General features: G+C 35.9%; 3 protein-coding genes and 3 long non-coding RNA genes across 6 annotated transcripts; 2 read left to right on the top strand and 4 right to left on the bottom strand.

Moving 5' to 3' along the window:
* Positions 1–576: 576 nt before the first annotated feature.
* On the bottom strand, positions 577–1768 carry LOC124455284. Its single transcript, XM_047005972.1, has 3 exons — positions 1517–1768; positions 848–1075; positions 577–737 (listed from the first exon to the last, which is right to left on the bottom strand). Exons 1-3 carry the CDS (start codon positions 1713–1715, stop codon positions 577–579), a joined length of 588 nt encoding a protein of 195 aa, XP_046861928.1. The 5' UTR covers positions 1716–1768.
* Positions 1769–6361: 4593 nt separating this feature from the next.
* On the top strand, positions 6362–7478 carry LOC124455177. The gene is made up of 3 exons (XR_006951748.1): positions 6362–6407; positions 7004–7053; positions 7143–7478. It is a non-coding gene; the product is annotated as an uncharacterized LOC124455177 (long non-coding RNA).
* Positions 7479–8244: 766 nt separating this feature from the next.
* LOC124455283 (kinetochore protein NDC80 homolog) lies at positions 8245–10484 on the bottom strand. Its single transcript, XM_047005970.1, has 8 exons — positions 10352–10484; positions 10201–10263; positions 9764–9863; positions 9650–9676; positions 9508–9575; positions 8862–8911; positions 8678–8772; positions 8245–8303 (listed from the first exon to the last, which is right to left on the bottom strand). The coding sequence occupies exons 1-8, from the start codon at positions 10364–10366 to the stop codon at positions 8245–8247; spliced, it is 477 nt and encodes a 158-aa protein (XP_046861926.1). The 5' UTR covers positions 10367–10484.
* An 18-nt stretch (positions 10485–10502) lies between these two features.
* Positions 10503–11454, bottom strand: LOC124455299. The gene is made up of 5 exons (XR_006951787.1): positions 11384–11454; positions 11148–11218; positions 11033–11067; positions 10883–10969; positions 10503–10533 (listed from the first exon to the last, which is right to left on the bottom strand). It is a non-coding gene; the product is annotated as an uncharacterized LOC124455299 (long non-coding RNA).
* Positions 10521–11152, top strand: LOC124455303. Its single transcript, XR_006951791.1, has 2 exons — positions 10521–10598; positions 10898–11152. It is a non-coding gene; the product is annotated as an uncharacterized LOC124455303 (long non-coding RNA).
* Positions 11455–12889: 1435 nt separating the features above from the next.
* Positions 12890–20786, bottom strand: LOC124455282 (kinetochore protein NDC80 homolog). Its single transcript, XM_047005969.1, has 13 exons — positions 20510–20786; positions 20360–20422; positions 19923–20022; positions 19809–19835; positions 19667–19734; positions 18984–19033; positions 18800–18894; positions 18368–18411; positions 18109–18270; positions 17575–17718; positions 16714–16803; positions 16521–16613; positions 12890–13084 (listed from the first exon to the last, which is right to left on the bottom strand). The coding sequence occupies exons 1-13, from the start codon at positions 20522–20524 to the stop codon at positions 12890–12892; spliced, it is 1146 nt and encodes a 381-aa protein (XP_046861925.1). The 5' UTR covers positions 20525–20786.
* Positions 20787–22127: the final 1341 nt, after the last annotated feature.

The raw sequence follows: 22127 nt of genomic DNA, 5'->3' as shown, positions 1-22127 counted from the left end.
GGAAAAGCTGTAAACCGTATACAACAGTTTGCTCAAAACAAGAAGAGAAAACCCCAGAAGAAACAGGCAAAAAAAAACAGCTAAAAAAGAGAAAAGCATCGCCTTCTCATGTCATTTACCATTCAGCTAAGAGAGATAAAAAGCAGCTTAAAGAAGCAGAAGATATTTTCGGTTAAATATGGAGTTCGTTCATCCAAAATCAGCAGAATGCAAAAAGTGAACTTGACATAGTTTTTCGTACCCCAACGCAAAGCCAGGTTTGGAAAAGGGCGATACATACCATCCACCTGTCTCTAGTGTATCTGAAAGCGGTCCGATTACTTTTTAGCGCCAGGTACAGAAGATTATGTTGACTTGTCTAACATAAAGATGAAGACAACGGTTTCAATACCTCAGCAGTACGATATAGATTGTAGACTCTCGCCTCTGTCAATACTACAATGGTTGACGCTGCTAACACTTTCGTCACTACCTTGATGACTCATCATACTATCAAGATCACATAGCGGATTAATGTAATCCTCTTCAACGTCCTCCTCCAAAACCATGGCAGCTAGACGTCATAGTAAGGATTATTTAAACTGATCTGTAACCGTTATGGCGATGCCCCGCGTTCGCAACTCTATCTCCATCTCCGCTTCTGTTTGCCGTTTTCTCCGATTTTATTTTCTTCAAACGTCGCTGACGTTTACGGCAAAACCACAATGTTATCATCAAAACCACTAGGCCAAGAGAACCTGAATGAGACACGCATTGAACATGAAATAATATCCACGCAAGGCCATCTTTTTGGCTATTTATATGCGAAATTGCCTGTCATAAAGAAGGTAGAAACAACAAGTCTTACCTCCACTCGCGCCAATTACCAGCGGAGAGTACACAGAACCAGGGACAGACTCTGAATACAACACCCCGGAATAATAAGTACATCCAAGGATATTGTTTACAGCTTCATCCAAACATGAAATCACATCCTTCACAATGCTACCGTTAAGTAGGATCTCGCCATCGAACATCACCACATTAATTGCGACAACTTCTTCAGAGCCATCCGATGTCAATCCGGGTTTGAGATCTGAAACGACAAGCTTAAATTACAGAGAGGATTCAGTATTTCATATACAACAATAAATACAAATTTTTTAGATACACTTCATCGACTATGACATTACACTTCAATCACGAATTCTCAACATTAACCTGCAATTGCAATTTGCAAAGTGGGATAGTGCGTTCCATCGCGAGCAACTAAAGTTATGCAATACATTACTATCGTTTACAGCACTTTTCTATAGCAATGAACTCACTTTTAGCGTGCGTGAAAAGATTGGTATATACGAAGGGAATTTGACAGTGAGAAGTATTCAAATTATATCTACTTATCGATGACAAAAAATACCATATCGATTTATTAAAGTTGACGGAGCCTCCAAAGATGAAAATTTAAGATCAAATTGAGCAGCTTATAAACGAAAGACAGATGTTGCCGATAGCTGTAAAGGTAAGCGCTTCTTACCTAAAATACGTGCAACAAAGTCGTGCCTAGTTGCAGGTTGAATTGTTTCCGTTATCTGTGTGCTGACGATGCTTATATTTCCATGAATTGACGTGACCGGAATCCTTCGTCTCGAGAGATGACGTAGTTCCTCATACATGTTATTGTATTTGGCTATCAAAACGGCAACATTGAGTTTCAACTGTTTTCGCCGTACCATCTCATCGAAATTTGTGAAGTTTTCCTTGATGACGATTTGAAACCTTCCCACACGCGTTAAATAACAAGTACCAGTCACGTGACAGCACACGTGATCAAAATCACAATCGCAGCGCTTTCCGCAGTTCTTTCCATAATTCTTCAGCATGCAATCACTGTCACACAAATTGGGATAAGTGCGATCCTGGATGCAAGAGGAAGTCTGAAAGGATGTACTGTACGTAGGAATAGAGGGTAAAAGAACAAAATCACTCCAAAATAGTTTATCGTAAACAACATACCATTTGCCTAATCTATTCGAACATTTTCGCGACGAGTTTGACCAGGATCTGAATAAATTCTTAAATAACAAATCAATCCTAACTTATTACAAAAAATCCACAGTATGTAACTGCATATGCAGTTATATCTGCATATATGCATTGTGTTCATCCTTATATCATGCGTACCCTTACTAGTATTGTGTTCATCCTTATATCATTAGTACCCTTACTAGTATTGTGTTTGTCCTTATATCATGAGCACCCTTACTAGTATTGAGTTCATCCTTATATCATGCGAACCCTTACTAGTATTGTGTTCATCCTTATATCATGAGCACCCTTACTAGTATTGTGTTCATCCTTATATCATGAGTACCCTTACTAGTATTGTGTTCATCCTTATATCATGCGTACCCTTACTAGTATTGTGTTCATCCTTATATCATGAGTACCCTTACTAGTATTGTGTTCATCCTTATATCATGAGCACCCTTACTAGTATAGTGCATATCCTTATATCATGAGCACCCTTAGTAGTATTGTGTTTATCCTTATATCATGAGTACCCTACTAGTATTGTGTTCATCCTTATATCATGAGCACCCCTTACTAGTATTGTGTTCATCCTTATATCATGAGCACCCTTACTAGTATTGTGTTCATCCTTATATCATGTACCCTTACTAGTATTGTGTTCATCCTTATATCATGAGTACCCTTACTAGTATTGTGTTCATCCTTATATCATGAGCACCCTTACTAGTATTGTGTTCATCCTTATATCATGAGCACCCTTACTAGTATTGTGTTCATCCTTATATCATGCACTTACTAGTATTGTGTTCATCCTTATATCATGAGTGCACCCTTACTAGTATTGTGTTCATCCTATCATAAGTACCCTTACTAGTATTGTGTTCATCCTTATATCATGTACTCTTACTAGTATTGTGTTCATCCTTATATCATGAGCACCCTTACTAGTATTGTGTTCATCCTTATATCATGAGTACCCTTAATAGTATTGTGTTCATCCTTATATCATGCATCTCTTTACTAGTATTGTGTTCATCCTTATATCATGAGTACCCTTACTAGTATTGTGTTCATCCTTATATCATGAGCACCCTTACTAGTATTGTGTTCATCCTTATATCATGCACCTTACTAGTATTTTGTTCATCCTTATATCATGAGCACCCTTACTAGTATTGTGTTCATCCTTATATCATGAGCACCCTTACTAGTATTGTGTTCATCCTTATATCATGAGCACCCTTACTAGTATAGTGCTTATCCTTATATCATGCGTATCCATACTAAAATTGTGTTTATCCTTATATCATGAGTACCCTTACTAGTATTGTGTTTATCCTTATATCATGAGTACCCTTACTAGTATTGTGTTCATCCTTATATCATGAGTACCCTTACTAGTATTGTGTTCATCCTTATATCATGCGTACCCTTACTAGTATTGTGTTCATCCTGATATCATGAGTACCCTTACTAGTATTGTGTTCATCCTTATATCATGAGCACCCTTACTAGTATTGTGTTCATCCTTATATCATGAGCACCCTACTAGTATTGTGTTCATCCTTATATCATGCACCTTACTAGTATTTTTGTTCATCCTTATATCATGAGCACCCTTACTAGTATTGTGTCTATCCTTATATCACATGAGCACCTTACTAGTATTGTGTTCATCCTTATATCATGACTCTTACTAGTATTGTGTTCATCCTTATATCATGAGTACTTACTAGTATTGTGTTAATCCTTATATCATAAGTACCCTTACTAGTATTGTGTTCATCCTTATATCATGCACTTTACTAGTATTGTGTTCATCCGTATATCATGAGCACCTTACTAGTATTGTGTTCATCCTTATATCATGAGTACCCTTACTAGTATGCCATGTTCATCCTTATATCATGCATTCTTACTAGTATTGTGTTCATCCTTATATCATGAGTACCTTACTAGTATTGTGTTCATCCTTATATCATGAGTAATTCTTACTAGTATTGTGTTCATCCTTATATCATATGCATTTACTAGTATTGTGTTCATCCTATATCATGAGCACCCTTACTAGTATTGTGTGTTCATCCTTATCATGTGAGCACCCTTACTAGTATTGTGTTCATCCTGTATCATGAGCACCCTTACTAGTATAGTGTTTATCCTTATATTTTATCCATACTAAAATTGTGTTTATCCTTATATCATGAGTACCCTTACTAGTATTGTGTTTATCCTTATATCATGAGTACCCTTACTAGTATTGTGTTCATCCTTATATCATGAGTACCCTTACTAGTGCTTGTGTTCATCCTTATATATCATGCATTCCATTAGTATTGTGTTCATCCTGATATCATGAGTACCCTTTACTAGTATTGTAGGTTCATCCTTATATCATGAGCACCCTTACTTTATTGTGTTCATCCTATATCATGAGCACCCTACTAGTGGCATTGTGTTCATCCTTATATCATGCACTTTACTAGTATTTTGTTCATCCTTATATCATGAGCACCCTTACTAGTATTGTGTTCATCCTTATATCATGAGCACCCTTACTAGTATTGTGTTCATCCTTATATCATGCACTTTTACTAGTATTGTGTTCATCCTTATATCATGAGTACCCTTACTAGTATTGTGTTAATCCTTATATCATAAGTACCCTTACTAGTATTGTGTCCTTATATCATGCCACTCCTTACTAGTATTGTGTTCATCCGTGATATCATGAGCACCCAATAGTATTGTGTTCATCCTTATATCATGAAAGTACCCTTACTAGTATTGTGTTCATCCTTATATCATGCGTACCCTTACTAGTATTGTGTTCATCCTTATATCATGAGTACCCTTACTAGTATTGTGTTCATCCTTATATCATGAGTACCCTTACTAGTATTGTGTTCATCCTTATATCATATGCATTCTTACTAGTATTGTGTTCATCCTTATATCATGAGCAGTTTACTAGTATTGTGTCTATCCTTATATCATGAGCACCTTTACTAGTATTGTGTTAACTTATATCATATAAATTTTTACTAGTATAGTGTTTTATCCTTCATCATGTATCCATACTAAAATTGTGTTTATCCTTATATCATGAGTACCCTACTAGTATGTGTGTTTTATCCTTATATCATGAGTGCAATTCCTTACTAGTATTGTGTTCATCCCTATCATGCACTCTCTTACTAGTATTGTTTTCATCCTTATATTATGAGTACAATTCCCTACTAGTAGTATTGTGTTCTATCCTTATATCATGAGTACCCTCTAATAAAATAGGTTAATCCTTATATCATGCACTCCTTTTAGTATTGTGTTTATCCTTATAACATGCGTACCCTTACTAGTAGTATAGTGCTTATCCTTATATCATGCGTACCCTTACTAGTATAGTGCTTATCCTATATCATGCGTTATCCATACTAGTACTGTGTTCATCCTTATATTATGCACTTTGCCATTACTATTGTGTCTATCCTTATATCATATGAGTAATTTCTACTAGTATTGTGTTTAATACTGATTTAGCGTGGGTATAGGACTGTTTAGAGAGAAAAATCTTCATTATTCTACTTTTTATAGATTGTATATTTGCATTACTTTATTGTCTTTTTATAATTCACTTTGCATTTTTTTTTTTTAATATTAATGACACCATCGACGAATGTCTGTTTCCCATGAATGATGAGGACAAGGTAAGTTCTTATCTCTATCAAAATGTCTTTGCAGTCTGAATGCCATAACATGTGATAACATGTGTTTCAAATGTACCTAGTTTAATATGGCTGTGACAGTCATAGATATATGGGATGTTTATGCTTGATTTTCCAATGAATTGTATTAATATACCAAACAATTAAGCAAAATGTAAATGTCTGACATGATAGGGCAAAACCTGCAAAGTATTCAGAAAATCTAATCTAAACCAAAGCAACCACTACTAAATCATTCCAGATCCATCTCTGTATTCAGCAGATGTTTGCCACTGTTAATGTCTCACTATGTACACCTTTGTCTTGTTACCGCAGTTGTATTTTGATTACCTTGAGAAAGCGTAATGAAGCGTTTATTTACGGTCAAGACTTAGATAATCTGATGATTACACAGAAGCACTATATGAAGAACTGAGTGAGTGAAGTTTCATTGCATCAATTCCTGTAACCTTGGTAGTGACCTACAAGATTTATGCATGTATCTGTTTCTATTAATGTAGGAAACAAGAATGCTCCACTTATTGCTGGTAAATGTGTATTGTTGAAAAATTATGTGCATCGTCACTTTGTAATGTACAATTTTATGATTTTCATATTCCAGAAAACGAAGAGCTTGAGTCACGAAACAAGCTACTGGAGGAAGAACTGGCGAGACTTGAAAGTGAACCGGTAGGAAAGATATTGTGTCGTGAAATTTTGAGAACTTCAAATTGCTTATTTCTAAATGTGAGTGTGAGCAAAATAATCGCAAACGGCTGGGTACTTTTACGTACATGTGTGAACATTTTAGAAAATCGCTCATATAAATTGTTCAGAGCCAAAACTTTGGCCACTGGTGAAGCTCCATCACTGTGAAAAATTACTGTGACATAATTTATGACATAATTTGGCTCGATCCTAGGAATGGCTCGGTTTTCCGATTTTCATTCAGATTATTTGGCCAAAACTCGTACTGTGATTTTTCTTGCACGGAGCTTCATTTGTGCAAAATTAATTTAAAGGATTTTCCACAAATGTTCCCATACACGTTCATCCCTTTAAAGGTGCATCTTGTTAAAGTGAGCTACGTGTTTGAAATTTGTCATGCATCCTTTTTGGTTGGAGGGAGGGGGGGTGTGGGTCGCTTCCACTTTTATAAATATAACTTTTGTATTTCATATTATCTTTGAAATTACCCTCCCCCTTTTTACCTCCCTTTTATCTCCATCTTTTCACAGTTGATAGATGTGTAGCTAACAGTCTTAACATATTCATACTTAACCTAGTCAAAGCTTGAAGCATTAGTGGAACAAAAGAGAACACTAGAGCTCGACAAGTAAGAGAAGATTTACCGTGATCTTGCTTCCACCATCTACGTTGTATTAATTTGAGGAAACATGTACTGGGGATGTTGTCGATTCTTAGGACTAAATTCGAGACCTACATCACTGATCTCGAGAAGCATCGTCTCAAACTTGAGGAAAGAAAAATTCAGAACGAAGAAGAATTGAATGATCTCAGTAAGTGCAGTGTGGTGTCTTGAGGCATCCTCTTACACTTGCGTAGGGTGAACTACCCCTCCCATGTACAAGCCCTATCCTGAGTATGTCCAGTTAGGTCACCCCAATCGTGAAACTCAACTCACTTTCACAGAAAAACCCTACCGCTTATACGCTGACCCGTAGATAAGCCCATTTAAAAAGTGCAAAGTGCACCCCTACATACACTATAAACCATGCAAAGTGTAGCACTACATACACAACAAACCATGCAAAGTTACACCTACATACACAACAAACCATGCAAAGAGTTAAATTATTCATGATAATTTAAATCTTTATTCATTTACCAATTATAATTCATATAATATCATATGAATACATATAATGAATGAATACATATATTGTATGAATACATATAATACATCCATTTCGCATTATATACATAATGCGAAATGGATGAAGAATATGACATTTCTTTTGGTGAACAGAAAAGTTATATATGCTTAAATAAATATACATATTATTCATGTATATGAATATATGTAATGATACATATATTCATATACATATATGTAATGTATGTAATATATATGAATCAGATGTAATGCTGATTCATATATATAATCATTAATATATGTATCATAATGCAATATATTATACATAAATGCATAATATACCATAAGAATAATATGCAGGATATTATTCATGATAAATTATTATTCATGAATAAATTATTCGTTAAATGACCTCGAACATCCAACGACAATCTACCACCGCTCAACTGCAGCTCGTAATCATTGCCACAGGCGTTTTCAGCTGAGCTCGGGATCAACTTTAATTTACGACCTTCTCGTTGTAATCTTTAATTTTTGTCAAAAGGTTCTTGCAAAAATTAAAGATTACAACGAGAAAGGTCGTAAAAGTCTTGCTTTGCAAGCACTTTCTAAAAATTCCAACGAAAGAACGAAAAACTTCTTGATTCATACGATAAAAGCCTGCAATACAGTAAAAGAGAAGAATATTGATCAACTGTGCAAAACCTCCAACTGCTCTTTCTCTCTTGATGTTGCTGTGTACTCCAGATCTAAGATATCAAACTTCGGTCAGTCGATATATTTTGTCAGAAGAAAATAAGTACTATACCCTACCCTTAGCCTTCGCATAATTTACAAATGGACTTATACATGGACGCTAATATAGCGGGGAGGTGAGGCAGAAGTATTGCATGGACTATATTATACGTACGTACGTACTGAAGTGATCTATAAACATTACACAAGTAAATGGGCTTATCTACGGGTCAGCGTATAAGCGGTAGGGTTTTTCTGTGAAAGTGAGTTGAGTTTCACGATTGGGGTGACCTAACTGGACATACTCAGGATAGGGCTTGTACATGGGAGGGGTAGTTCACCCTACGCAAGTGTAAGAGGATGCCTCAAGACACCACACTGCACTTACTGAGATCATTCAATTCTTCTTCGTTCTGAATTTTTCTTTCCTCAAGTTTGAGACGATGCTTCTCGAGATCAGTGATGTAGGTCTCGAATTTAGTCCTAAGAATCGACAACATCCCCAGTACATGTTTCCACAAATTAATACAACGTAGATGGTGGAAGCAAGATCACGGTAAATCTTCTCTTACTTGTCGAGCTCTAGTGTTCTCTTTTGTTCCACTAATGCTTCAAGCTTTGACTAGGTTAAGTATGAATATGTTAAGACTGTTAGCTACACATCTATCAACTGTGAAAAGATGGAGATAAAAGGGAGGTAAAAAGGGGGAGGGTAATTTCAAAGATAATATGAAATACAAAAGTTATATTTATAAAAGTGGAAGCGACCCACACCCCCCCTCCCTCCAACCAAAAAGGATGCATGACAAATTTCAAACACGTAGCTCACTTTAACAAGATGCACCTTTAAAGGGATGAACGTGTATGGGAACATTTGTGGAAAATCCTTTAAATTAATTTTGCACAAATGAAGCTCCGTGCAAGAAAAATCACAGTACGAGTTTTGGCCAAATAATCTGAATGAAAATCGGAAAACCGAGCCATTCCTAGGATCGAGCCAAATTATGTCATAAATTATGTCACAGTAATTTTTCACAGTGATGGAGCTTCACCAGTGGCCAAAGTTTTGGCTCTGAACAATTTATATGAGCGATTTTCCAAAATGTTCACACATGTACGTAAAAGTACCCAACCGTTTGCGATTATTTTGCTCACACTCACATTTAGAAATAAGCAATTTGAAGTTCTCAAAATTTCACGACACAATATCTTTCCTACCGGTTCACTTTCAAGTCTCGCCAGTTCTTCCTCCAGTAGCTTGTTTTCGTGACTCAGCTCTTCGTTTTCTGGAATATGAAAATCATAAAATTGTACATTACAAAGTGACGATGCACATAATTTTTCAACAATACACATTTACCAGCAATAAGTGGAGCATTCTTGTTTCCTACATTAATAGAAACAGATACATGCATAAATCTTGTAGGTCACTACCAAAGGTTACAGGAATTGATGCAATGACAACTTCACTCACTCAGTTCTTCATATAGTGCTTCTGTGTACTCATCCAGATTATCTAAGTCTTGACCGTAAATAAACGCTTCGTACGCTTTCTCAAGGTAATCAAAATACAACTGCGGTAACAAGACAAAGGTGTACATAGTGAGACATTAACAGTGGCAGAAACATCTGCTGAATACAGAGATGGATCTGGAATGATTTAGTAGTGGTTGCTTTGGTTTAGATTAGATTTTCTGAAGATACTTTGCAGGTTTTGCCCTATCATGTCAGACATTTACATTTCGCTTAATTGTTTGGTATATTAATACAATTCATTGGAAAATCAAGCATAAACATCCCATATATCTATGACTGTCACAGCCATATTAAACTAGGTACATTTGAAACACATGTTATCACATGTTATGGCATTCAGACTGCAAAGACATTTTGATAGAGATAAGAACTTACCTTGTCCTCATCATTCATGGGAAACAGACATTCGTCGATGGTGTCATTAACATTTTGAGCCAACTGAAAAAAAAAGAAGAAAAGGAAATCACGCTTTAAAATGTTTGGGCAAACTCATCAATCTTCAATTTCAGTTTGTACAAAATTCAACCTTGACAAGTTCCATAAGCCAGTGAAGTGCACCAAGGAGCACTGGCCATGTGTGAGGTGAGCCAACATTGGATAATGATGTTTTATGAATGGTGAAGGGGTAACCAAGACTCTTGAAGATTTTCGGTACTTCCTCTTCTGGTTTTCTTTAGTTTTTTATATGTGTCCGTTGGACTGATATGGCTATAAAGGAACTGTAAAATACAACTGCAAAGTAAATTGCAAAGTTCATAGAGATTTCAGGCTCGGTAGGTCACAAACATTGTGTGAATTATGTTATACATTGATTACTAGAATGCAAATTGGAATATTTGTCATATGATAGCAATATGATGTTTTATATCAATGCTGCATCATATTAATGCTGTATTTGTTTCGATTGGATGCCCAGAAGCTGCATATAAATACTAGTATCAATTTGATTGTGAGACAGGATGTATGTTTTTCCAGAAAAAATTTGAATATATTTTCTCAACTAATACACACACTGGTCACCAACGTGACATAATTCAACAGAGATCAACATACTAACGGAAAATACTTTCAGGAACTCTTTGCTCGTTGGAATCGTCATTTTCTTCATGGAGATTGGATGCTGGTAATCGTTGACCGAAAGAAACTGAACAGACAAAAACAATTCAAAAAACTACTTTTACCATAATGCCGACATTTTAGCAAATACCTGCAATATGTCTTGTATTTCTTGATGCTGATAAGCTGAAAGATAAATGGCAATACAAGTAACTTAACTGATGAAAATTGCTGTTTGTTAAATTGAAGATAAAGCATAATCTCACATTTATCACTAAGCGGTCTGGAGTCTTTTATCTGCATGTACGATTCACGTCCATATTGACTTGATTTTCTGCTAAAATTCAAATGAAAAGCACACATAACTCCCACAGTATTCACAAGTAGAAGTTCCTGTAGCACCAAGAGATAGTAAGCCAACAAAACAAATAGTTATGTTAACAACGTACTATACTGCTAATATACGTTATGGTACAAACATTTTAAATCCCATAAAGGAAACCTGCTAGCTCCAAAAGATGTTTTCGGACGCGATATGCCTGACAACCTTGCACCAGTATTAGAAAGACGATCGCCCTGACTAATCGTGGGTTTGGTTTTGTAAGTGTCGCCGTATAAAGTCGCTCATTGTGGATTCATTTATTATTCATTAGATAGCCATGAAGATTAAGAAATAAATGGCTATCTTAATCTTCATGGCTATCTTAATCTTCATGGCTATCTTCTACAATCCTGTCGATTTCTTCATTGGAAAGAACGCAGGAAACCTCGGGAATAGCACTCCTCATTTTCACAGACCATTCCTTCGTGTTCTTTTGAACTTCTTTAACACGATTCTATGCGAGGAAAGCAAGCTCTTTTACGATTTGGCATTTCAATAAAAACCACGAGTTTTTTTTAATTCATTACAACACAACAAAAATACAACGCATGCGTCGATTGGTTTGCTTAAGTTTCATTAGGGAGCTTTAGCAAAGAGTACGAATTACGTCATTTTGGCGCGAAAACATTGTGACATCAACAACTCGTAGCCGTCATCAATCTGAGTACGATATCTATGATGTCTTTTAAAGAAACGAAAGTAGGTATATTTATTTATTGTGCAAGAACTTAGTTTACAATACTTTTTTTGACCTTCCAAGCTTTATTTCAGTATCTTTTTATGAACGCAGGTTTACAATAAAAACGAAAATACGACCTGAAAACTTCCATGTATCTGGGACGCAAAGTGAATTATAAAAGACAATAAAGTAATGCAAATATACAATCTATAAAAGGTAGAATAATGAAGATTTTTCTCTAAACAGTCCTATACCCACGCTAAATCAGTATTACGAATTCATCGATATTATTATTAACAAATAGAGCCGTAGCTGCTTCTCAAAATGCGGTGTTTTTCACAGGAAAAAGCTCGTTCTGTTGTTTACGGCTAAAACAACCATTTGACGACGCGACAACGACCACGAACTTCCTCGTGCCATTCCCTTACACGGTCAAACTTCGTACACGTAGTCGTACTCTTGCTAAAGCTCGCTATTAAGTTGAAGATTTTAAGTTTCAGTTGAGCAGATTAAGTTTTCATTAGTCTGTGCAAACCAATCTGTGATCAATCAATTAAATCAATTAAAGAGAATGTTGCAAATCGATCATGAATACATTAATGAGGGAGGGGTGGGGTTAAGACATTTCCTTGAAATTTTGTTTGGCATTATTGTTATTTTATAAAAGAAAAGAATTTTTCCGTGTTTACACAGGTTTATGCAAACCACAGAGACGTTTGTAAAACTCTCGAGCAGGTTCAAACACGGCAAATATCTTTTATGATAAATAGAGGTGAAAAAAACATTACCTCTATTATAGTCTTGTGTTTCAGAACACGCTCACACCCATTACGTAAAATGATTTTAAAGATTCTTCTTCACGCTTCAACTCTACTTCTGTTGATTTTAATCTTTACATAATTGAGGTAACATAAAAATGAAAATATCACGATTATTTGAAGTAAAATTCATGATGAAATCCCGTAACAGTCAAAATGAAACATGCTCATAATTACTTTCTCCTCAAAATACCTTTCTTTGGGATCCTCGAGTTTCTTTCGTTTTCCCGACATTTCTGTTTGATTATCCAATCTCAATCGATCTATCAGATTACGCTGATCTTCAATTCCGTCGGACAAAATTTTTAATTCTTCGTCGTATTGCTGAGAAGAATCAATGATCAACATTCACGTAGAGATAAAGTTTAGAAAGTTTCGATGCACGATAAACGAGAAGTAGCCAGATTTTGCAATACAGCAAGTATTTCAGGCAGACGTTAATTTTCAAAGGTAAACAGTTTGAAAATCCTGTACCGAATTGAAAATTATACGAAAAACATTTTCCGAAAGTGGATTACTTTGGAATACGCGATCAAAAAATGTAGACAAATGGAACGCCAAAAATGTTTCAAAAACTGATCAAAGCGCCACATTCCATCGGAAGTGACGCTGCCACATAATAATTAACATCATTATAAACCGCGTTCGTGTGCAAGTCACTGATCTGATAATAGACTGGATATAGCTTCTACAGGTATCAAAAGTGAAGCCTGCAAAATTAACTCCCGGGTACCACGGCGAGATACACATTACTTTAAAAATGTATGGCGGATAACGTTTACAAACATGGATTTTCGAATATTTAAGACCTTTCGCGACTCCTTACTAACCTCAAGTATTAGTCATGGATATAAAAGGTTATGCGAATCGATTTGACATCAAAATGATTCCTATAGCTGTAGAATATCGACGTTAGTGTTGATTTAAAAGTTGTACATGCGAGAATGTATTTTGTCCCATCGTTGCCAATGCAAGATAGTTCACTGCTCGCTTTCCAATTTCTGAGGCATTTATGATCTAGTATACGTTTCAGTTCTTTAGAAATGAGGTGAGTTACTTTTTTTATCATTCTTTCTTTATGTTGAGAGATTGTTGACATTTTATTTTTACTGTAACTTCATTTTTTCATGAGCAAAGTACTACTGATGCTTAAACAAGACAAGTTTATTTAGTTTCTTTCGCACTTTATCTTTAGTTTCCATTTCTGTAGTTGTTTTCTCAAATGGTAAACTCGCAATTTGCGCTTAATTATTTAAAGAAGTATGATTTTCATTGACATTAAAATCCCACAAATGCGTTCTACACACATTAGGACACTTTAGTAAACTGCTTTTGAAACATCAAGGTAATTTAGCCAGCCAGGTATGAATTTGGAGGCCCTTTAAGAGTGCAAAAGCTGGGTGCATTGTTTAATCTTTATAATCATCTTGGTTTTGGTTTGTCTCTTAAGCAGATTTAAATTATTAACAGCAACATAAGACTGTGTCCACAGTTTATAATTATAAGTGTATCCAATTGTATCCAGTATATCAGTTTCACATTGTCTTGTGCTAATTCCTTTACAGCCATGAATACTGCTTCTCAGCAATAGTTTATTGTCTACAGCTGTAAATTGTTCAACTTATCGATTATTAAAGTCACACTTTACAAGTGGAATAAAGCTCTTGTCTTTCTTATTACTACAAGACTCAAGACTGATGATCAAACTATTGCTGAAAAGGATTCTAATGTCAACTGCAATTCATATTTATACCATCTCTAACTACATTCATATCTTAAGAATAATTTTAATCTTTTGAAAAATATTTAAGGCATTAATATTACATTCATACGAACTATGATCTTCTGGAATTTGCTTAGCACTTAGAAGAGGAAAATGAAATTTACTGAATGTAAAAGGCAGTAATATCGTACATGGCTGGCTATATTGTCCAGATGGTGCCAAAGAAAATAAACTGTCCAGTTTGTCATGAAGCAGTCGGTTAAGAAACCATAAAAATGAGTCTGCTTTCTTGACTTTAAAAGACAGGGGTAATTTGTTTAAGCCAACAGCAAGTGTTATAGTAATATGCAATGAAACAGAGAGATGCTTTCAGAGAATGTTGGCAGCTACAAATGGAAATTTACTGCAAGGGAAAGGAATTCCTGATGGTATTGCTGTGTCCGTATTAAATGGTATAGATTTGAGGACCACATTCAAGGATCTCGACGCAGACATGTTGAATACTACTGTTCATGAAAATCATATTTACTCATTAAGACCATATATAAATGTTACAGCAAGGTGCGAGTATACCATTTGAGAAAAACAACTACAGAAATAGAAACTAAAGATAAAGTGCGAAAGAAACTAAATAAACTTGTCTTGTTTAAGCGTAAGTAGTATTTTGCTCATGAAAAAATGAAGTTACAGCAAAAATAAAATGTCAACAATCTCTCAACATAAAGAAAGAATGATAAAAAAAGTAACTCACCTCATTTCTAAAGAACTGAAACGTATACTAGATCATAACTGCCTCAGAAATTGGAAAGCGAGCAGTGAACTATCTTGCATTGGCAACGATGGGACAAAATACATTCTCGCATGTACAACTTTTAAATCACCACTAACGTCGATATTTTACAGCTATAGGAATCATTTTGATGTCAAATCGATTCGCATAACCTTTTATATCCATGACTAATACTTGAGGTTAGTAAGGAGTCGCGAAAGGTCTTAAATATTCGAAAATCCATGTTTGTAAACGTTATCCGCCATACATTTCTATAGTAATTTGTATCTCGCCGTGGTAACCGGAAGTGAATTTTGCATATATAATTAGGCTTCACTTTTGATACCTGCAGAACCTATATCCAGTCTATTATCAGATCAGTGGTGCAAGTCCATGTACACAGTCGTACCTATTTTTAGTTTAGATTTAACCAGTTTTCAAAACAATAAATTTGCTTAACACTCCTGCCGGCATTTATATTTTCCCGCTAAAGTTTTCGCCATTATTGAAGAGCAACGCAGACATTCAAACATCAATTTTCAACGTCAAAAACTGCAGTCGAAAAGCGAAAAATATTAAGCGATTCACTGATAAAGAACTCTTCCCGAAAAACCACCATTTAAGTTCGGATCATCTGCCTGGTAAAAACCATGAATATGGCAATTTATTTTCTTTGTTGTAGCTGAGAATTGTAAATGAACAGTAAAACGGCTATAGCTTTAGTATTGACCTAACATACGAAATACAACAACGCCTTTGGTAACTCCCACTAACTAGCGCTGTGTGCTTGAGCCGGTGTTTTGATGTTTTTCCAAACTGAAACAAAAAATACAGCAAACATACGAAGTTATTGTTGATGAAAAAGCAAAAACTTCAAAAAAATCGAGTATTTTATGTATTAAAAATAACATGACGCCATTGTTGCATTGGTAACAAGATAGTCCAAGAATGACTATTTTTTTACTATAAATCGATGGTGAGCCAGGCCGCAATATCTTCTTCATCATCAAAGACGTCAAAGCGAGTTACAGAGAAACGGTATCCTTCGAAAAATCCGGCAAATAAACTTTCTAACGGAGCCTGTTTTAACAGCAGTCGGAGCCGGATTTTGCTTGGCCGGAGCGCGAGGTGAAAACGCGGAGTTTTACACAGTAAGACCGCTAAATCAAACGAATTTTCGTTTCGTCTAACAGTTCGAGTTATCGGGGTCTACTGTATTTGCAGAAACAGACAGTTAGGAGAAACACTTCCCTTACTCATAAACACACCTGTATGTTCCAGGCCAATTCTTTTTCCACGGTGGCAGTCTTATCATTCGACAATTGTATATCATATTGCTTTTCGCTTATTTGCTCCTGCACCTATGATTATTAAATGTTAGGATTTTTTCATAAAATCCAGCCAACTTCATAAAAAATATGAAAAATAAAGAAGCATGAACACATATATTGACAAGAATACCAAGTCAAGTTTTTCCTTAAGCTTCAATGTGTCTGCGTCGTAGCGAAACGTTTCCTCCGTAATTTGCTGCTTGAAACGCGTCAATTTGGGCTGAAAAAAATCCATGATTGGTCATTCGCCTCTTCCTCGATGACGAAAGAACGGAAACTTTTCGTAATGGCCAATGAACGGCGAGCAGATCTGGACATGAGAACGCCCGCCGTTAGCAGGCTGTTTTGGTTACCCCAAAAACCAATTTTGGTTACTCAAAAAACCACAGTAACGAGTTTTACGCTAATTTTACATAGAGATTTCAGACCTCTTACCTCTAAATTTCTAATAGGTATTTAGTACCTAGATATTGTTGAAAAGAAACCAAAACCAAAATTTCATTGAAACCAATTCAAAGCAAACATACTGAGCTATAAAAACATTGCTGTAGTTCAACAACGTACATGTCTACACCACTGAATATATCAATATATCAATCGTATAATTCTACTGCACGTGTAAGCCACGTGTTACCACAAAATCTCTCGCAAAAAATCGCGTCAGGTTACGGCAAAAGTTCCTATGCGGTAAAGCAGCGGTAATATGGGTTTTTTTACCACAATTCCGGAAAGCCAGGTCAGCACACCGCAGTATTTAGAAAACATGACACAGGAAGAAGCATGCCATTATTAGAGATGTACGTTTGCAGAAGAAACAGCTTAATTTTTTTCTTATTATTTTAACCTAATAAGTAATTGATATAATCAGGTGTAGACATTCCTAAAAAGCTGGTTTGAGGACGAACTAGAATTCCAGTGCACGCAGCATGGCTTTTGATCGCGTCAAACCGTCCACTCGCGTAAGTACAATGTAATTGCAATATTGACAAACCATTAAATGACCTCGAACATCCAAAGACAATCTACCACCGCTCAACTGCAGCTCGTAATCATTGCCACAGGCGTTTTCAGCTGAGCTCGGGATCAACTTTAATTTACGACCTTTCTCGTTGTAATCTTTAATTTTTGCAAGAACCTGTCAAAAGGCAAAACTAACAGTCGTGAGACTATCACGAAACAACTCATTTCAAACAAAGAAAACAAAAAGGACAAAGAATCTGTTCTAAGCGGTGTCCAAGTATGGACGGAGTGATGTTGTGGGGAGGGAGCAATAATTTTTAAAGACTAAAATGCTTGCCTCAATTAATAGATATGAAACCTGCATAATGTACACCTTCTGTCGTTCTTAACTATGACTATTTGATAGAGTTCTGTACTATTACGGTGTTAAACCTTGACTGTTTTGCAACTTTTGTTCTGGATAGAATGTGATGGGAAATCTCATGCTATAGGGAGAAGGCACCTCGATATTAACCCCTACATAAATTTCCTGCCAGTGGTTGTTGTCAGTAAATTTCAAATATACCTGCTCGTATCTGCGCGCATGATTAATTTCGGTCTCCCATATGTTTTCATCCAGCGTATCTCTTCTTTCATCGAGTTTTTCTAAAATTCTCCTTTGCTCGTCAGCTTTATGTTTCATGCGTTGCACATCAGCCGCACTAAGTTCTTGCTTTGCAAGCACTTTCTAAAAATTCCAACGAGAGAACGAAAACCTTCTTGATTCATACGATAAAAGCCTGCAATACAGTAAAAGATAAGAATATTGATCAACTGTGCAAAACCTCCAACTGCTCTTTCTCTCTTGATGTTGCTGTGTACTCCAGATCTAAGATATCAAACTTCGGTCAGTCAATATATTTTGTCGAAAGAAAATAAGTACTATACCCTACCCTTAGCCTTCGCCTAATTTACAAATGCTTTTTCATGGACTTATACATAGACGCTAATATAGCGGGGGAGAGGGGGAGGCAGAAGTATTGCATGGACTATATTATACGTACGTACGTACTTAAGTGATCTATAAACATTACACAAGTAAATGGGCTTATCTACGGGTCAGCGTATAAGCGGTAGGGCTTTTCTGTGAAAGTGAGTTGAGTTTCACGATTGGGGTGACCTAACTGGACATACTCAGGATAGGGCTTGTACATGGGAGGGGTAGTTCACCCTACGCAAGTGTAAGAGGATGCCTCAAGACACCACACTGCACTTACTGAGATCATTCAATTTTTCTTTGTTCTGAATTTTTCTTTCCTCAAGTTTGAGACGATGCTTCTCGAGATCAGTGATGTAGGTCTCGAATTTAGTCCTAAGAATCGACAACATTCCCAGTACATGTTTCCACAAATTAATACAACGTAGATGGTGGAAGCAAGATCACGGTAAATCTTCTCTTACTTGTCGAGCTCTAGTGTTCGCTTTTGTTCCACTAATGCTTCAAGCTTTGACTAGGTTAAGTATGAATATGTTAAGACTGTTAGCTACACATCTATCAACTGTGAAAAGATGGAGATAAAAGGGATGTAAAAAGGGGGAGGGTAATTTCAAAGATAATATGAAATACAAAAGTATGTATTTATAAAAGCGGAAGCGACCCCCCCTCCCTCCAACCAAAAAGGATGCATGACAAATTTCAAACACGTAGCTCACTTTAACAAGATGCACCTTTAAAGGGATGAACGTGTATGGGAACATTTGTGGAAAATCCTTTAAATTAATTTTGCACAAATGAAGCTCCGTGCAAGAAAAATCACAGTACGAGTTTTGGCCAAATAATCTGAATGAAAATCGGAAAACCGAGCCATTCCTAGGATCGAGCCAAATTATGTCATAAATAGAACACAAGCGACTACCAAATCACGCAATTTTTGCCAGAACTTTGTCACAGTAATTTTTCACAGTGATGGAGCTTCACCAGTGGCCAAAGTTTTGGCTCTGAACAATTTATATGAGCGATTTTCCAAAATGTTCACACATGTACGTAAAAGTACCCAACCGTTTGCGATTATTTTGCTCACACTCACATTTAGAAATAAGCAATTTGAAGTTCTCAAAATTTCACGATACAATATCTTTCCTACCGGTTCACTTTCAAGTCTTGCCAGTTCTTCCTCCAGTAGCTTGTTTTCGTGACTCAGCTCTTCGTTTTCTGGAATATGAAAATCATAAAATTGTACATTACAAAGTGACGATGCACATAATTTTTCAACAATACACATTTACCAGCAATAAGTGGAGCATTCTTGTTTCCTACATTAATAGAAACAGATACATGCATAAATTTTGTAGGTCACTACCAAAGGTTACAGGAATTGATGCAATGACAACTTCACTCACTCAGTTCTTCATATAGTGCTTCTGTGTACTCATCCAGATTATCTAAGTCTTGACCGTTAATAAACGCTTCGTACGCTTTCTCAAGGTAATCAAAATACAACTGCGGTAACAAGACAAAGGTGTACATAGTGAGACATTAACAGTGGCAGAAACATCTGCTGAATACAGAGATGGATCTGGAATGATTTAGTAGTGGTTGCTTTGGTTTAGATTAGATTTTCTGAAGATACTTTGCAGGTTTTGCCCTATCATGTTAGACATTTACATTTCGCTTAATTGTTTGGTATATTTATACAATTCATTGGAAAATCAAGCCTAAACATCCCATATATCTATGACTGTCACAGCCATATTAAACTAGGTACATTTGAAACACATGTTATCACATGTTATGGCATTCAGACTGCAAAGACATTTTGATAGAGATAAGAACTTACCTTGTCCTCATCATTCATGGGAAACAGACATTCGTCTATGGTGTCATTAACATTTTGAGCCAACTGAAAAAAAAGAAGAAAAGGAAATCACGCTTTAAAATGTTTGGGCAAACTCATCAATCTGCAATTTCAGTTTGTACAAAATTCAACCTTGACAAGTTCCATAAGCCAGTGAAGTGCACCAAGGAGCACTGGCCATGTGTGAGGTGAGCCAACATTGGATAATGATGTTTTATGAATGGTGAAGGGGTAACCAAGACTCTTTAAGATTTTCGGTACTTCCTCTTCTGGTTTTTCTTTTAGTTTTTTGTATGTGTCCGTTGGACTGATATGGCTATAAAGGAACTGTAAAATACAACTGCAAAGTAAATTGCAAAGTTCATAGAGATTTCAGGCTCGGTAGGTCACAAACATTGTGTGAATTATGTTATACCTTGATTACTAGAATGCAAATTGGAATATTTGTCATATGATAGCAATATGATGCTTTATATCAATGCTGCATCATATTAATGCTGTATTTGTTTCGATTGGATGCCCAGAAGCTGCATATAAATACTAGTATCAATTTGATTGTGAGACAGGATGTATATTTTTCCAGAAAAAATTTGAATATATTTTCTCAACTAATACACACACTGGTCACCAACGTGAAAAGATTCAACAGAGATCAACATACTAACGGAAAATACTTTCAGGAACTCTTTGCTCGTTGGAATCGTCATTGTCTTCATGGAGATTGGATGCTGGTAATCGTTGACCGAAAGAAACTGAACAGACAAAAACAATTCAAAAAACTACTTTTACCATAATGCCGACATTTTAGCAAATACCTGCAATATGTCTTGTATTTCTTGATGCTGATAAGCTAAAAGATAAATGGCAATACAAGTAACTTAAAGGACATTAAATGAAGATATGATCTTCGCACTGTGTGCACATAATCTCACATTTATCACTAAGCGGTCTTGAGTCTTTTATCTGCATGTACGATTCACGTCCATATTGACTTGATTTTCTGCTAAAATTCAAATGAAAAAAGCACACATAACTCCCACAGTATTCACAAGTAGAAGTTCCTGTAGCACCAAGAGATAGTAAGCCAACAAAACAAATAGTTATGTTAACAACGTACTATACTGCTAATATACGTTATAAAGTAAATGTTACAAACATATAAATATACGTTATGGTAAAACGTTACAAACATATAAATATAAACGTTACAAACATATAAACGTTACAAACATATAAATATACGTTTAAACGTTACAAACATATAAACGTTACAAACATATAAATATACGTTATGGTACAAACATTTATAAATCCCATAAAGGAAACCTGCTAGCTCCAAAAGATGTTTTCGGACGCGATATGCCTGACAACCTTGCACCAGTATTAGAAAGACGACCGCCCTGACTAATCGACGATCTAGATTGCTTTTCTTTGGTTGGAATTCGGCTTCTATTGCCCTGATTTGTCGAGCCAGAAATTGTTCTCCTCATTTTATGCATTTTTCGTATGATTCGCTGAAGTAAAAAGCCAGATGACCGTCTCTCATGTACCTCGATAAACAGAAATTTCAAATTCCAAAATGCCGCTCTTTTTATTTAAATAAGTTGTCGTCACCAGGCCACGACCAGACCTTTGCTTGCTCGGAGTCTAGGACGTTGGAAGAAGTCAAGGTTCAGGGCAAGGTGTCATGTGGCAATATGGTGGTAGCAAGTGCATTATTTTGTGTTGTTAAGTTATTGATATTCACAAG

The sequence above is a fragment of the Xenia sp. Carnegie-2017 genome, unplaced genomic scaffold (genome assembly GCF_021976095.1).
Source record: "Xenia sp. Carnegie-2017 unplaced genomic scaffold, XeniaSp_v1 HiC_scaffold_30, whole genome shotgun sequence".
In the NCBI taxonomy this organism is placed as follows: Eukaryota; Metazoa; Cnidaria; class Anthozoa; order Malacalcyonacea; family Xeniidae; genus Xenia; species Xenia sp. Carnegie-2017.
The sequence above is the reverse complement of the archived record's forward strand: the minus strand, read 5'-3'. Positions and strand labels throughout refer to the sequence as shown.